The sequence below is a fragment of the Mustelus asterias genome, unplaced genomic scaffold (genome assembly GCF_964213995.1).
Source record: "Mustelus asterias unplaced genomic scaffold, sMusAst1.hap1.1 HAP1_SCAFFOLD_458, whole genome shotgun sequence".
NCBI lineage: Eukaryota > Metazoa > Chordata > Chondrichthyes > Carcharhiniformes > Triakidae > Mustelus > Mustelus asterias.
The window spans coordinates 22,154-38,298 of record NW_027590411.1 but is presented as its reverse complement, the minus strand read 5'-3'; the positions used below and the strand labels follow the sequence as shown (position 1 = coordinate 38,298).

The window sequence follows — 16,145 nt, the reverse complement described above, 5'->3', positions numbered from 1 at the left end:
TACGGCATGCTTGCCTTCATCGGCCGGGGTATTGAGTTTAAAAATTGGCAAGTCATGTTGCATGCTTTATAGAATCTTAGTTAGGCTGCACTTGGAATATAGTGTTCAATTCTGGTCGCCACACCACCAGAAGGATGTGGAGGCTTTGGAGAGGGTACAGAAACGATTTACCAGGATGTTGCCTGGTATGGAGGGCATTAGCTATGAGGAGAGCTTGGAGAAACTTTGTTTGTTCTCACTGGAGCGACGGAGGTTGAGGGGAGACCTGATAGAAGCCAACAAGATTATGAGAGGCATGGACAGAGTGGATAGTCAGAAGCTTTTTCCCAGGGTGGAAGAGTCAATTACTAGGGGGGCATAGGATTACGGTGCGAGGGGCAAGGTTTAAAAGAGATGTACGAGGCAGATTTTTTTTACACAGAGTGGTGGGTGCCTGGAACACGTTGCCGGGGAAGGTAGTGGAAGCGGATACGGTAGTGACTTTTAAGGGGCGTCTTGAAAAGTACATGAATGAGAAGGGAATAGAGGGATATGGTCCCCAGAAGGGGAGGGGGTTTTAGTTAAGTCGGGCAGCATGGTCGGTGCAGGCTTAGTGGGCCGAACAAAGAACAAACAAAGAACAAAGTACAATACCGCACAGGAACAGGCCCTTCGGCCCTCCAAGCCCGTGCCGCTCCCTGGTCCAAAACTAGACCATTCTTTTGTATCCCTCCATTCCCACTCCATTCATGAGGCTATCTAGATAAGTCTTAAACGTTCCCAGTGTGTCCGCCTCCACCACCTTGCCCGGCAGCGCATTCCAGGCCCCCACCACCCTCTGTGTAAAATACGTCCTTCTGATACCCGTGATAAACCACCCCCCGCCTCACCTTGAATCTATGACCCCTCGTGAACGTCACCACCGACCTGGGAAAAAGCTTCCCACCGTTCACCCTGTCTATGCCTTTCATAATTTTATACACCTCTATTAGGTCTCCCCTCATCCTCCGTCTTTCCAGGGAGAACAACCCCAGTTTACCCAATCTCTCCTCATAACTAAGCCCCTCCATACCAGGCAACATCCTGGTAAACCTCCTCTGTACTCTCTCCAAAGCCTCCACGTCCTTCTGGTCGTGTGGCGACCAGAACTGGACGCAGTATTCCAAATGCGGTCGAAACAACGTTCTATACATCTGCAACATCAGACCCCAACTTTTATACTCTATGCCCCGTCCTATAAAGGCAAGCATGCCATATGCCTTCTTCACCACCTTCTCCACCTGTGACGTCACCTTCAAGGATCTGTGGACTTGCACACCCAGGTCCCTCTGCGTATCGACACCCTTTATGGTTCTGCCATTTATCGTATAGCTCCTCCCTACATTATTTCTACCAAAATGCATCACTTCGCATTTATCAAGATTGAACTCCATCTGCCATTTCTTTGCCCAAATTTCCAGCCTATCTATATCCTTCTGTAGCTTCTGACAATGCTCCTCACTATCTGCAAGTCCTGCCAATTTTGTGTCGTCCGCAAACTTACTGATCACCCCAGTTACACCTTCTTCCAGATCATTTACATAAATCACAAACATCAGAGGTCCCAATACAGAGCCCTGCGGAACACCACTAGTCACAGGCCTCCAGCCGGAAAAAGACCCTTCCACTACCACCCTCTGTCTTCTGTGACCAAGCCAGTTCTCCACCCATCTCGCCACCTCTCCCTTTATCCCATGAGATCCAACCTTTTTCACCAGCCTACCATGAGGGACTTTGTCAAACGCTTTACTAAAGTCCATATAGACGACATCCACGGCCCTTCCCTCGTCAACCATTCTGGTCACTTCTTCAAAAAACTCCACCAGGTTAGTGAGGCATGACCTCCCTCTCACAAAACCATGCTGACTATCGTTAATGAGTTTATTCCTCTCTAAATGCGCATACATCCTATCTCTAAGAATCTTCTCCAACAACTTCCCCACCACGGACGTCAAGCTCACCGGCCTATAATTACCCGGGTTATCCTTCCTACCCTTCTTAAATAACGGGACCACATTAGCTATGCTCCAATCCTCTGGGACCTCACCTGCGTCCAGTGACGAGACAAAGATTTGCGTCAGAGGCCCAGTGATTTCATCTCTCGTCTCCCTGAGCAGCCCTGGATAGATTCCATCAGGCCCTGGGGATTTGTCAGTCTTTATATTCCCCAAAAAACCTAACACTTCCTCCCTTGTAATGGAGACTTTCTCTAACGGGTCAACACTCCCCTCCGAGACACTCCCAGTCAACACATCCCTCTCCTTTGTGAATACCGACGCCAAGTATTCATTTAGGATCTCCCCTACTTCTTTGGGCTCGAAACATAATTCCCCACTTTTGTCCCCGAGTTGTCCAATTTTTTCCCTGACAACCCTTTTGTTCCTTACGTATGAATAAAATGCCTTGGGATTCTCCTTAATCCTGTCTGCCAAGGACATTTCGTGACCCCTTTTTGCTCTTCTAATTCCTCGTTTGAGGTCTTTCCTACTTTCTTTGTACTCCTCCAGAGCTCCCTCCGTTTTTAGCTGCCTCGACCTAACGTACGCCACTCTTTTCTTTTTGACCAATCCCTCAATTTCCCTGGTTTCCACGGTTCTCGAATCCTACCCTTCCTGTCCTTATTTTTTACAGGCACATGCCTATCCTGCAGCCCTAACAACTGTTCCTTAAAAGGCTCCCACATGCCAGATGTGGATTTACCCTCAAACAGCCTTTCCCAATCAACAGCTGCCAATTTCTGCCGAATCCCACTAAAGTTAGCCTTCCCCCAATCCAACACCTTACCCTTGGGACACCACTCATCCTTTTCCATCACTATCCTAAAGCTAACAGAATTGTGGTCACTATTTGCCACATGTTCCCCTGCCGAAACTTTGAAGACCTGACCGGGCTCATTCCCCAGTACCAGGTCCAGTATAGCCCCCTCTCGAGTCGGGCTATCTACATATTGTTCCAAAGAACCTTCCTGTACGCATTTTACAAATGCCTCCCCATTCAGACTCCCAGCCCTACGCGATTTCCAATCTCTACCAGGGAAATTGAAGTCTCCCACTACAACAACCCTATTTTTCCTGCACCTATCCATTATCTCCTGACATATCTGTTCTTCTACTTCCCTTGGGCTGTTGGGGGGCCTGTAGTATACCCCCAACATAGTGACTGCGCCCTTCCTGTTTCTGAGCTCCATCCACAGTGACTCGTTACACGACCCCTCTGAATTGTCCTCCCTCTGCACCGCTGCAATATGCTCTCTAACTAATACCGCTACTCCTCCACCTCTTTTGGCCCCTCCTCTGTCTCGCCTAAAACACTTGTACCCCGGAATATTCAGTTGCCAGTCCTGCCCCTCTTTCAACCAAGTCTCTGTCACCGCAACCACATCCAAATTCCTCGTGAGCATTAAGGCCCTAAGTTCGTCGGTCTTACCTGCTACGCTCCTTGCATTGAAGTAGATGCACTCCAGACCTCCAGGCCCAGTGAGGTCATCCTCCCCCAGAGTGCTCTTCTTCTTTGCCAGCCTTGTCCCAGCCCCAAGCTCGTCCCCAGCCTCTACACTTGTAGACATCATTTTTGATCCCCATCCCCCTGCCACATTAGTTTAAACCCCACCGAACTGCACTCGCAAAACTCCCAGCCAGGATATTCGTGCCCTTCCAATTTAGTTGTGACCCGTGCTTCTTGTACAGGTACCCTCCTCTCTTGAAAACTTCCCAGTGATCCAGGAAAATGAAGCCCTCCCTCCTGGACCAATCCTTTAGCCAAGCGTTCAATTGTACTATCTCCCTATTCCTAGCCTCACTGGCCCTAGACATTGGGAGCAGCCCAGAGATTGCCACCCTGGAGGCCCTACCTTTTAGCCTGTTTCCCAACTCCCTGAATTGCTCTCGTAGGATCCCCCTGCTCTTCCTATCTACGTCATTTGCACCAATGTGTACAACGACATCCGTTTCTTTATTCTCCCCTTTTAATATGCCTCCTATCCGCTCGGAGAGATCCAGTACCCCAGCACCAGGTAGGCAGACTACCATCCTGGAGTCCTGTTCGCATCCACAGAATCGCCTGTCCGTGCCTCTAACCGACGCGTCCCCCACCACTATTGCTCTCCTAATCCCTCTATTTCCTTTCCGGGCCACAGAGCCTGACTGTGTGCCAGTGACCTGGTCACTGTGGCTTACCCCTGGAGAGTCATCCTCCTCCATACTATCCAAAACAATATACCTGTTTTGGAGGGGGACAACCACAGGTGACCCCACCACTAATTGCTCACTCCCCTCCCCTCTCATACCTGTCGCCGAGCCCTTCCTATTATGAGAGACAGCCACTGGAATACTCTCTGGTACGTTACCCTTATGACCTTTACTCCTCCTAACTGTGACCCACGTGTCTTCCCCCTGAGGCCCCGGTGTAACTACTTGTCGATAACTCATGTCTATTTGTCTCTCAATCTCCCTGACTAAACTAAGGTCATCAAGCCGCTGCTCCAGTTCCCTGACGCGGTCCCTCAGGAGCTGCAGTTCCACGCACCTGGCGCAAATGTGAATCTCCGGGCGGCTAGGTGTTTCCGGGAACTCCCACATCCCACACCGAAGGCAACAAACTGGCCTATCACTCATAGCTACCGTTTTCCTTTATAGGAATGAAAAAGAAAAAAAAAACGTATCCCGCTTTGCCCTTTCCCCCGAAGCCCTGTGAGCCAAAGCCCTTACAGCTCACACTCTACTCCCTGCTCACTCTGCTGCCCGCGCCCGACGCTGCCCGCTCAAAAGTGCGGCCTGCTTTTAAACCCTCCAAAAACCTTCCCAGGCTTCTCCTGGGCCTACTTCCTGTTTTGGAAAAAAAAACCTCAGATTTTTAACACAAATTTAACTGAAAAATAAATAAATAAATCACATGCATAAACGCACTCCCTTACCCTCAGCCTGCTCCGAAGGGCCTGTTCCTGTGCTGTAATTTTCTTTGTTCTTTATATGCTTCTTTTTTCCTTTTGACTAAATTCACAAGCTCCCTCGTTACTCAATGTCCTTTACCTTACCATCCTTATCCTTCCTCCTTACTGGAACATGCCGGTCCTGAACTCTGATTAGTAGGTGTTTAAACAACTTCCACATGTCAAATGGGGACTTGCCCTATATCAGCTGCTCCCAATTAATTCTCCCTAGCTCCTGCCTAATACTGTCGTAATTTGCGCTCCCCTAATTTATTCCCTTCCCTGACTTATCCTTATTCGTAGCTATTTTAAAACTTATCGAACTGTTTCCAAAATGCTCTCCCACTGAAAGGTCAGTCACCTGGCCAGGCTCATCTGTCAATACAGGGTCCACCATGGTGCCTCACAGTTCTAGGGACCCGGGTTCAATTCCCAGCTCCGGTCACTGTCTGTGTGGAGTCTGCACGTTCTCCCCGTGTCTGCGTGGGTTTCTTCCGGGTGCTCGATGGGTTTCCTCCCACAGAAATGTGGAGCTAGTTCAAGGAACAGCTACTGCGTGTCTTTGATAAGTATGTACCTGTCAGGCAGGAAGGAAGTGGTCGAGCGAGGGAACCGTGGTTTACTAAAGAAGTTGAATCTCTTGTGAAGAGGAAGAAGGAGACTTATGTAAAGATGAGACGTGAAGGCTCAGTTAGAGCGCTTGAGAGTTACAAGTTAGCCAGGAAGGACCTAAAGAGAGAGCCAAGAAGAGCCAGGAGGGGACATGAGAAGTCTTTGGCAGGTAGGAGCAAGGAAAACCCTAAAGCTTTCTATAGGTATGTCAGGAATAAAAGAATGAATAGGGTAAGATTAGGGCCAGTCAAGGACAGTAGTGGAAAGTTGTGCGTGGAGTCCGAAGAGATAGGGGAGGCACTAAATGAATATTTTTCATCAGTATTCACGCAGGAAAAAGACAATATTGTCGAGGAGAATACTGAGATACAGGCTATTAAACTAGACGGGATTGAGGTTCATAAGGAGGAGGTGTTAGCAATTCTGGAAAGTGTGAAAATAGATAAGTCCTCTGGGTCGGATGGGTTTTATCCTAGGATTGTCTGGGAGGCTAGGGAAGAGATTGCAGAGCCTTTGGCTTTGATCTTTGGGTCGTCATTGTCTACAGGAATAGTGCCAGAAGACTGGAGGATAGCAAATGTTGTCCCCTTGTTCAAGAAGGGGAGTAGAGACAACCCTGGTAATTATAGACCAGTGAGCCTTACTTCTGCTGTGGGCAAAGTTTTGGAAAGGATTATAAGAGATAGGATTTATAAGCATCTAGAAAGCAATAATTTGATTATGGATAGTCAACATGGTTTTGTGAAGAGTAGGTCGTGCCTCACAAACCTTATTGAGTTCTTTGAGAAGGTGACCAAAGAGGTGGATAAGGGTAAAGCAGTTGATGTGGTGCATATGGATTTCAGTAAAGCGTTTGACAAGGTTCCCCATGGTAAGCTATTGTAGAAGATACGGACACATGGGATTGAGGGTGATTTAGCGGATTGCATCAGGAATTGGCTAGCTCTAAGAAGACAGAGGGTGGTGGTTGATGGGAAATGTTCATCCTGGAGTTCAGTTACCAGTGGTGTACCGCAAGGATCTGTTTTGGGGCCACTGCTGTTTGTCATTTTTATTAATGACCTGGATGAGGGCGTAGAAGGATGGGTTAGTAAATTTGCGGATGACACTAAAGTCGGTGGAGTTGTGGACAGTGCAGAAGGATGTTGCAGGTTACAGAGGGACATAGATAAGCTGCAGAGCTGGGCTGAGAGGTGGCAAATGGAGTTTAATGCGGAAAAGTGTGAGGTGATTCACTTTGGAAGGAATAACAGGAATACAGAGTACTGGGCTAATGGTAAGATACTTGGTAATCTGGATGAGCAGAGAGATCTCGGTGTCCATGTGCATAGATCCCTGAAAGTTGGCACCCAGGTTGATAGGGTTGTTAAGAAGGCATATGGTGTGTTAGCTTTTATTGGTAGAGGATTGAGTTTCGGAGCCATGAGGTCATGTTGCAGTTGTACAAAACTCTGGTGCGGCCGCATTTGGAGTATTGCGTACAGTTCTGGTCGCCACATTGTAGAAAGGATGTGGAAGCATTGAAAAGGGTGCAGAGGAGATTTACTAGGATGTTGCCTGGTATGGTGGGAAGGTCTTATGAGGAACGGCTGAGGACTTGAGGCTGTTTTCGTTACAGAGAAGAAGGTTAAGTGGTGACTTAATAGAGGCATATAAGATGATCAAAGAATTAGATAGGGTGGACAGTGAGAGCCTTTTTCCTCGGATGGTGATGGGTAGCACGAGGGGACATAGCTTTAAATTGAGGGGTGATAGATATAGGACAGATGTCAGAGGTAGGTTCTTTACTCAGAGAGTAGTAAGGGTGTGGAATGCCCTGCCTGCAACAGTAGTGGACTCGCCAACATTAAGGGCATTTAAATGATCATTTGATAAACATATGGAGGATATTGGAATAGTGTAGGTTAGGAATAGTGTAGGGCAGCACGGTAGCACAGTGGCTAGCACTGCTGCTTCAAAGCTCCAGGGATCTGGGTTCGATTCCCGGCTTTGGTCACTGTGTGGAGTTTGTACCTTCTATTCATTTTATTCATATATTAGGAACAAAAGAGTTGTCAGGGAAAAAGTCGGACCTCTCAGGGACAAAGGAGGGAAATTATGCTTAGAACCCAAGGGGATAGGAGAGATCCTAAATGAATACTTTGCATCGGTATTCACAAAGGAGAGGGACTTGTTGACGGGAGTGTTTCAGAGGGAGGTGTTGACCCGTTAGAGAGAATCTCCATTACAAGGGAGGAAGTGTTAGGTTTTTTAGGTAACATTAAAACTGACAAATCCCCAGGGCCTGATGGCATCTATCCGAGACTGCTCAGGGAGACAAGAGATGTAATTGCTGGGCCTCTGACGGAAATCTTTGTCTCTTCATTGGACACAGGTGAGGTCCCTGAGGATTGGAGGATAGCGGATGTGGTACCGTTATTTAAGAAGGGTAGCAGGAATAACCTGGGTAATTATAAGCCAGTGAGCTTGACGTCCGTGGTAGGGATGTTGTTGGAGAGGATTCTTAGAGACAGGACGTAAGCGCATTTAAAACGGAACAATCTCATTAGTGACAGACAGTATGGTTTTGTAAGAGGGAGGTCGTGCCTTACAAATTTGGTGGAGTTTTTGAGGAAGTGACAAAAACAGTTGACGAAGGAAGGGCCGTGGATGTCGTCGATATGGATTTCAGTAAGGCATTTGACAAAGTCCCTCATGGCAGGTTGGTTAAGAAGGTTAAGGCTCATGGGATACAAGGAGAGGTGGATAGATGGGTAGAAAACTGGCTTGGCCACAGGAGACAGAGGGTAGCAGTCGAAGGGTCTTTTTCCGGCTGGAGGTCTGTGACCAGTGGTGTTCCGCAGGGCTCTGTACTAGGACCTCTGCTATTTGTGATATATATAAATGATTTGGAAGAAGGTGTAACTGGTGTTATCAGCAAGTTTGCGGATGACACAAAGATGGCTGGACTTGCGGATAGCAATGAACACTGTCGGACAATACAGCAGGATATAGAGAGGCTGGAAAATTGGGCGGAAAAATGGCAGATGGAATTTAATAAAGATAAATGCCAAGTGATGCAATTTGGAAGAACTAATGTAGGGGAGAGTTATACAATAAATGGCAGAGCCATCAGGAGTATAGAAACACAGAGGGACCTAGGTGTGCAAGTCCACAAATCCTTGAAGGTGGCAGCACAGGTGGAGAAGGTGGTGAAGAAGGCATATGGTATGCTTGCCTTTATAGGACGGGGTATAGAGTATAAAAGCTGGAGTCTGATGTTGCAGCTGTATAGAACGCTGGTTCGGCCACATTTGGAGTACTGCGTCCAGTTCTGGTCCCCGCACTACCAGAAGGACGTGGAGGCTTTAGAGAGAGTGCAGAGAAGGTTTACCAGGATGTTGCCTGGTATGGAGGGTCTTAGCTATGAGGAGAGATTGGGTAAACTGGGCTTGTTCTCCCTGGAAAGACGGAGAATGAGGGGAGACCGAATAGAGGTGTACAAAATTATGAAGGGTATAGATAGGGTGAACAGTGAGAAGCTTTTTCCCAGGTCAGAGGTGACGATCACGAGGGGTCACGGGCTCAAGGTGAGAGGGGCGAAGTATAACTCAGATATCAGAGGGATGTTTTTTACACAGAGGGTGGTGGGGGCCTGGAATGCGCTGCCAAGTAGGGTGGTGGAGACAGACACGCTGGCATCGTTTAAGACTTACCTGGATAGTCACATGAGCAGTCTGGGAATGGAGGGATACAAGCGAATGGTCTAGTTGGACCAATGAGTGGCACAGGCTTGGAGGGCCGAAGGGCCTGTTTCCTGTGCTGTACTATTCTTTGTTCTTTTGTTCTTTGTTCTCCTCATGTCTGCGTGGATTTTCTCCGGGTGCTCCTGTTTCCTCCCACAGTCCAAAGATGTGCGGGTTAGGTTGATTGGCCATGCTAAAATTGCCCCTTCGTGTCCTGAGATGTGTAGGTTAGAGGGGTTAGCGGGTAAATATGTAGGGATAAGGGGGTAGGGCCTGGGTGGGATTGTAGTCGGTGCAGACTCGATGGGCCAAATGGCCTCTTTCTGCACTGTAGGGTTTCTATGTAGGTGGGCTTTAGATTGGTTTCACAGGTCGGCGCAACATCAAGGGCCGAAGGGCCTGTACTGCTTTGTAATGTTCTATGTTCAGCCCGAAAGACGTGCTGTTTAGGTGCATTGGCACAAATAGGCGCCGGACTGAGGCGACTCAGGGAATTTCACAGTAACTTCATTGAGTGTTACTGTAAGCCTTACTTCTGACTAAAAAATAAACTTCACTTTAAAAAGTATAGCCCCTCCTCTATTTCACTATGCACAATTTGTTTCAAGAAACCCACTTGATGCACCTAACAAATTCTGCCCAGTCTCAGCCTCTTGCTCTAAGGAAGTTCCAGTCAATATTGGGGAAGTTAAAGTCACCTCCGTGACAACCCTGTTATTGCATCTTTCCATAATCTACTTCTTATTTTTGAGCTCTACCCATATTGCCTCAGTGGATGAAGCCTCCAGTCTGTCCCTCTGAGTCCAGATGTGACATTCTCCCTGACGAGTAATGCAATTCCACCACCTCTTTTATCTCCCTATCTATCTCGTCGAAAACATTGAAACCCTGGACCGATGAGCAGCCAATCCTGTCCTTCTCTCAACCAAGTCTCTGTAATGGCCACAACATCATAGTCCCATGCACTAATCCATTGAAATAAACAGACTTCAGCCCATCAGTCATAAGAACATAAGAAATAGGAGCAGGAGTAGGCCATCTAGCCCCTCGAGCCTGCCCCGCCATTCAATAAGATCATGGCTGATCTGACGTGGATCAGTACCACTTACCCGCCTGATCCCCATAACCCTTAATTCCCTTACCGATCAGGAATCCATCCATCCGCGCTTTAAACATATTCAGCGAGGTAGCCTCCACCACCTCAGTGGGCAGAGAATTCCAGAGATTCACCACCCTCTGGGAGGAGAAGTTCCTCCTCAACTCTGTCTTAAACCGACCCCCCTTTATTTTGAGGCTGTGTCCTCTAGTTTTAACTTCCTTACTAAGTGGAAAGAATCTCTCCGCCTCCACCCTATCCAGCCCCCGCATTATCTTATAAGTCTCCATAAGATCCCCCCTCATCCTTCTAAACTCCAACGAGTATAAACCCAATCTCCTCAGCCTCTCCTCATAATCCAAACCCCTCATCTCCGGTATCAACCTGGTGAACCTTCTCTGCACTCCCTCCAATGCCAATATATCCTTCCTCATATAAGGGGACCAATACTGCACACAGTATTCCAGCTGCGGCCTCACCAATGCCCTGTACAGGTGCATCAAGACATCCCTGCTTTTATATTCTATCCCCCTCGCGATATAGGCCAACATCCCATTTGCCTTCTTGATCACCTGTTGTACCTGCAGACTGGGCTTTTGCGTCTCATGCACAAGGACCCCCAGGTCTCTTTGCACGGTAGCATGTTTTAATTTGTTTCCATTGAGATAGTAATCCCATTTGTTATTATTTCCTCCAAAGTGTATAACCTCGCATTTATCAACGTTATACTCCATTTGCCATATCCTCGCCCACTCACTCAGCCTGTCCAAATCTCTCTGCAGATCTTCTCCGTCCTTCACACGATTCACTTTTCCACTTATCTTTGTGTCGTCTGCAAACTTCGTTACCCTACACTCCGTCCCCTCCTCCAGATCATCTATATAAATGGTAAATAGTTGCGGCCCGAGTACCGATCCCTGCGGCACGCCACTAGTTACCTTCCTCCAACCGGAAAAACACCCATTTATTCCGACTCTTTGCTTCCTGTCGGATAGCCAGTCCCCAATCCACTTTAACACACTACCCCCAACTCCGTGTGCCCTAATCTTCTTCAGCAGCCTTTTATGGGGCACCTTATCAAACGCCTTTTGGAAATCCAAAAACACCACATTCACCGGTTCTCCTCCATCAACCGCCCTAGTCACATCTTCATAAAAATCCAACATGTTCGTCAAGCACGACTTTCCCCTCATGAATCCATGCTGCGTCTGATTGATCGAACCAGTCCCATTGTGTTTATTAAACTGTCCCTGCCTGTCCTTCCTTTCAGACTTACCCATCCTAATATCTACCTTCCTCTCTATCCCTAACAAAACTGCCTGTAAGTACCTGTAACATAGTGATTCAAGCGGGCTGGCTATATTAACAATGCCCACAAGCCACAAATGAATAACCCAAAAAGAAGTTTGGGTAGTTTCATTTTTCTATCCCATTTTCAATGCTGAATATACACAATCCAAGTACCTGTTCTCTGCTAATTCCCTTTGCCCCTGGGTTGCTGCACCTTCCCAGACTGCCATTTGGTGATGTACCACAACTACTGATCACCATTAGCTGCTTTTCGGCCCTGTCTGCTCTGTCCAAAAGTTCCTCAATAAACTGCTGCAGACGAACTTTGGCATTTGCTTCTCGTGCTGCTGTGTCTTGTAAGAACTGATCAATCTGTGACACCTCCCTGCAAAAATCAACAGTGGAAAACAGAAAATATTAAATCACAAAGGCAAACTCATTAAAAAGTTCCAACAATGAGCATGCAAACATGTCAGTCACATGCAACTTTCTTTTTACATTTTCCCTTTCTAGCTGAACTTTAAATTTATCCACCTAATAATGGGGAGGTTGTTTGGTAGTCTCCGAAAATAAAAGCAAAATACTGTGGATGATGGAGATCTGCAATAAAAACAGAAAATGCTGGTAAGACTCAGCAGATCTGGCAGCATCTGTGGAGAGAGAAACAGAGTTAAGGTTTTGAGTTATCTGCCTCTTCTTCAGGGCTGAAGAGGGATTGAAATGTAATGGATTATATATTTTGAGAGGGGGATGAAAAAGGAGGGACAGAATTAAAAGATCAGGGATAAAGGGTGTTCAGGAAAATTTGTTAATAGCAGAACAAGGGTCAGCACTCTGAAAGCAAAATGGGTTAAAGGGTTGGAAAAAAGAACAAAATGGAGGAGAGAGTTCATCGTCTGAAATGATTGAACTCATAAATCCAAAAGGTTAAGAGTGCCTAACTAAGAAATTAGGTGCTACTCCTCCAGTGTGCATTCAACTTCACATAAACAGTGCATTAGACCACCGAGCATGGGAGCAAGGTGGTGAATTAAAATGCCAAGATACGGGAATAACAGGGTCATGCTTGCAGGCTAAGGAAAGGTGTTCCGCAAAGCAGTCACCCAGTCTGCATTTAGTCTCCAGTGTTGAGGAGACTGCATTGGAAGCAGCTAATACTGAACTGAAGGAAGTGCAAGCAAAAAACTTGCCCCTCTGGACACTTTTATATCTTTTCCCCACTCACCTTAAACCTATGCCCTCCAGTTTTAGACTCCCCTATCTTTGGGAAAAGATATTGACCATCTAGCTGATCTATGCCCTTGATTATTTTATAGACATCTATAAGATCGCCCCTCAGCCTTCTACACTCCAGAGAAAAAAGTCCCAGTCTATCCAGCCTCTCCTTATAACTCAAACCATCAAGTCCCAGTACCATTCTAGTAAATCTCTTCTGCATTCTTTCTAGTTTAATAATATCCTTTCTATAACAGGGTGACCACAACTGTACACAGTATTCCAAGTCTTGAATCAGTGTTGGGTCCACTGTTATTTGGCATTTATATTAATGATTTGGATGAGAATTTATGGGGCATGGTTAGTAAGTTTGCAAATGACACCAAGATTGGTGGCATATTTGACGGTGAAGAAGGTTATCTCTGATTGCAATGGGATCTTGATCAATTGTCCCATGGGCTGACGAATGGAAGATGGAGTTTAATTTCGATGAATGCGAAGTAATGCATTTCAGTCGATTGAACCAGGGCAGGACTTACTCAGTTAATGGTAGGGCTTTGGGGAGAGTTATAGAACAAAGAGATCTAGAGGTACATATTCATAACTCCTTGAAAGTGGAGTCACAGGTGATTTGATTTGATTTATTATTCTCACATGTATTAGCATACAGTGAAAAGTATTGTTTCTTGCGTGCTATACAGACAAAACATACCGTTCATAGAGAAGGAAACAAGAGAGTGCAGAATGTAGTGTTACAGTCATACCGAAGGGTGTAGCGAAAGATCAACTTAATGCAAGGTAAGTCCATTCAAAGGTCTGATGGCAGCTGGGAAGAAGCTGTTCTTGACTCGGTTGGTACGTGACCTCAGACTTTTGTATCTTTTTCCCGAAGAAGGAGGAAGAGTAGGTTTTTTCTTTTTCAGAAAGTTTATTCCTGTTTTTCCCCAGCGTAAAAAAAAATGCCATGGCAAGATGTTGGAATGCTCCTCTTGCAGGATGTGGGAGATCAGGGAGACCTCCGGTATCCCTGACGACAGCACCTGCAAAAGATGCATCCAGCTGCAGCTGCTAGCAAAGCGTGTTAGGGAACTGGAGAAGGAGCTTGATGACCTCCATCTAATTCGAGAGAATGAGAAGTATATAGACAGTAGCTTTAGGGAGATAGTTACACCTAAGCAGCAGAGCACAGGTAATTGGGTTACTGTAAGGAGAGGAAATGGCAGTGTGAAAGGACAGGCAGAGCAGGGTTCCCCTGTGGCCATACCCCTCCACAACAGGTATACTGAATTGGATACTGTTGTGGGAGATGCTTTACCTGGGACAAGCTGCGACAGCCGGAACTCTGATACTGAGTCTGGTTCTACAGCGCAAAAGGGTGGGATGAAGAAGAGGAGAGCAGTAGTGATAGGGGACTCAATGGTCAGAGGTCCGGACAGGAGGCTGTGGTCGGGACAGAGACTCCCGCATGGTTTGTTGCCTCCCAGGTGCCAAGGTCAGCGATGTCTCTGATCGCGTGCACAGCATTCTAAAGTGGGAAGGTGATCAGCCAGATGTCGTGGTACACATCGGTACAAATGACGTGGGAAGGAAGAGTGAGGAGGTCCTAAAGAGTGAGTACAAAGAGCTTGGAAGGAAGATAAAAAGCAGGACCCCGAGGGTAGTAATCTCAGGATTGCTACCTGAGCCACATGCCAGTGAGGGCAGGAGTAGGATGCTTGGGTGGATGAACACGTGGCTGAGGAACTGGTGCAGGGGGCAGGGTTTCCAATTCTTGGATCATTGGGACCTCTTCTGGGGCAGGTGGGACCTGTACAAGAGAGACGGGTTACACCTAAACTACAAGGGGACCAATATACTTGCAGGGAGGTTTGCTAGTGTTATTGGGGAGCGTTTAAACTAGATTTGCAGGGGGGTGGGAACCAGAGTGCCAGAGCAGATAGTGGAGCAGGGGTAAAAAGACAGGTTAGTTCAAGCAAAATCACAAATGGAAGGGTAGAGTGTGGTGGAAATAATCTTTTGAGGTGTGTCTATTTCAATGCCAGGAGTATTGTGGGGGAGGCAGATGAGCTGAAGGCGTAGATCGACACATGGAAATACGGACCTTGACGGCGGCACGGTAGCACAGTGGTTAGCACTGCTGCTTCACAGCTCCAGGATGCTGGGTTCGATTCCCGGCTCGGGTCACTGTCTGTGTGGAGTTTGCACATTCTCCTCGTGTCTGCGTGGGTTTCCTCCGGGTGCTCCGGTTTCCTCCCACAGTCCAAAGATGTGCAGGTTAGGTTGATTGGCCAGGTTATAAATTGCCCCTTAGAGTCCTGGGATGCGTAGGTTAGAGGGATTAGCGGGTAAATATGTGGGGGTAGGGCCTGGGTGGTATTGTGGTCGGTACAGACTCGATGGGCCGAATGGCCTCCTTCTGCACTGTAGGGTTTCTATGATTTCTATGATTTCTATGATGACATTATAGCCATTAGTGAAACTTGGCGACAGGAGGGGCAGGACTGGCAGCTCAATGTTCCAGGGTTCCAATGTTTCAGGCGGGATAGAGGCAGAGGGATAAAAGGTGGGGGGGTGGCATTGTTGGTCAGGGAAAATGTTACAGCGGTACTCAGGCAGGATAGATTAGGGAGCTTGTCTACAGAGGCCCTATGGGTGGAGCTGAGAAACAGGAAAGGTATGACCACATTAATGGGATTGTATTATAGACCACCCAATAGTCAGCGAGAATTGGAGGAGCAAATCAGCGGAGAGATAGCTGACAACTGCAAGAAACACAAAGTTGTGACAGGAGGGGATTTTAATAATCCACAAAGAGATTGGGACTCACATACTGTTAAAGGTTTAGACGGGGTAGAGTTTGTAAAATGTGTTCAGGAGAATTTTCTACACCAGTATATAGAGGTGCCAACTCGAGAGGATGCGATATTGGATCTCCTATTGGGAAATGAGTTAAGGTAGGTGATGGATGCGAGTGTGAGGGAACACTTTGGATCCAGTGATCATAATGCCATTAGTTGCAACCTGATCATGGATAAGGATAGATCTGGTTCTCAGGTTGAAGTTCTGAACTGGAAAAAGGCCAAATTTGATGAAATGAGAAGGGATCTGGGAAGTGTGGATTGGCACAGGCTGTTCTCTGGTAAGGATGTAAATGGAAAGTGGGAGGCCTTCAAAGGAGAAATTTTGAGAGTGCAGAGTTTGTATGTTCCTGTCAGGATTAAAGGCAAAGTAAATCGGAATAAGGAACCTTGGTTCTCGAGGG

General features: G+C 47.0%; 1 protein-coding gene across 1 annotated transcript in view; it reads right to left on the bottom strand.

Annotated features, from left to right (window-relative positions):
• fbxo41 (F-box protein 41) overlaps positions 1 to 16,145 on the bottom strand; it is a 280,638-nt gene that overhangs the window by 251,343 nt on the left and 13,150 nt on the right. The window contains exon 2 of the mRNA XM_078204808.1: positions 11,843 to 12,053. Within this exon, the coding sequence (XP_078060934.1) occupies positions 11,843 to 12,053 (211 nt within the window). The remainder of the gene's footprint in view (positions 1 to 11,842; positions 12,054 to 16,145) is intronic.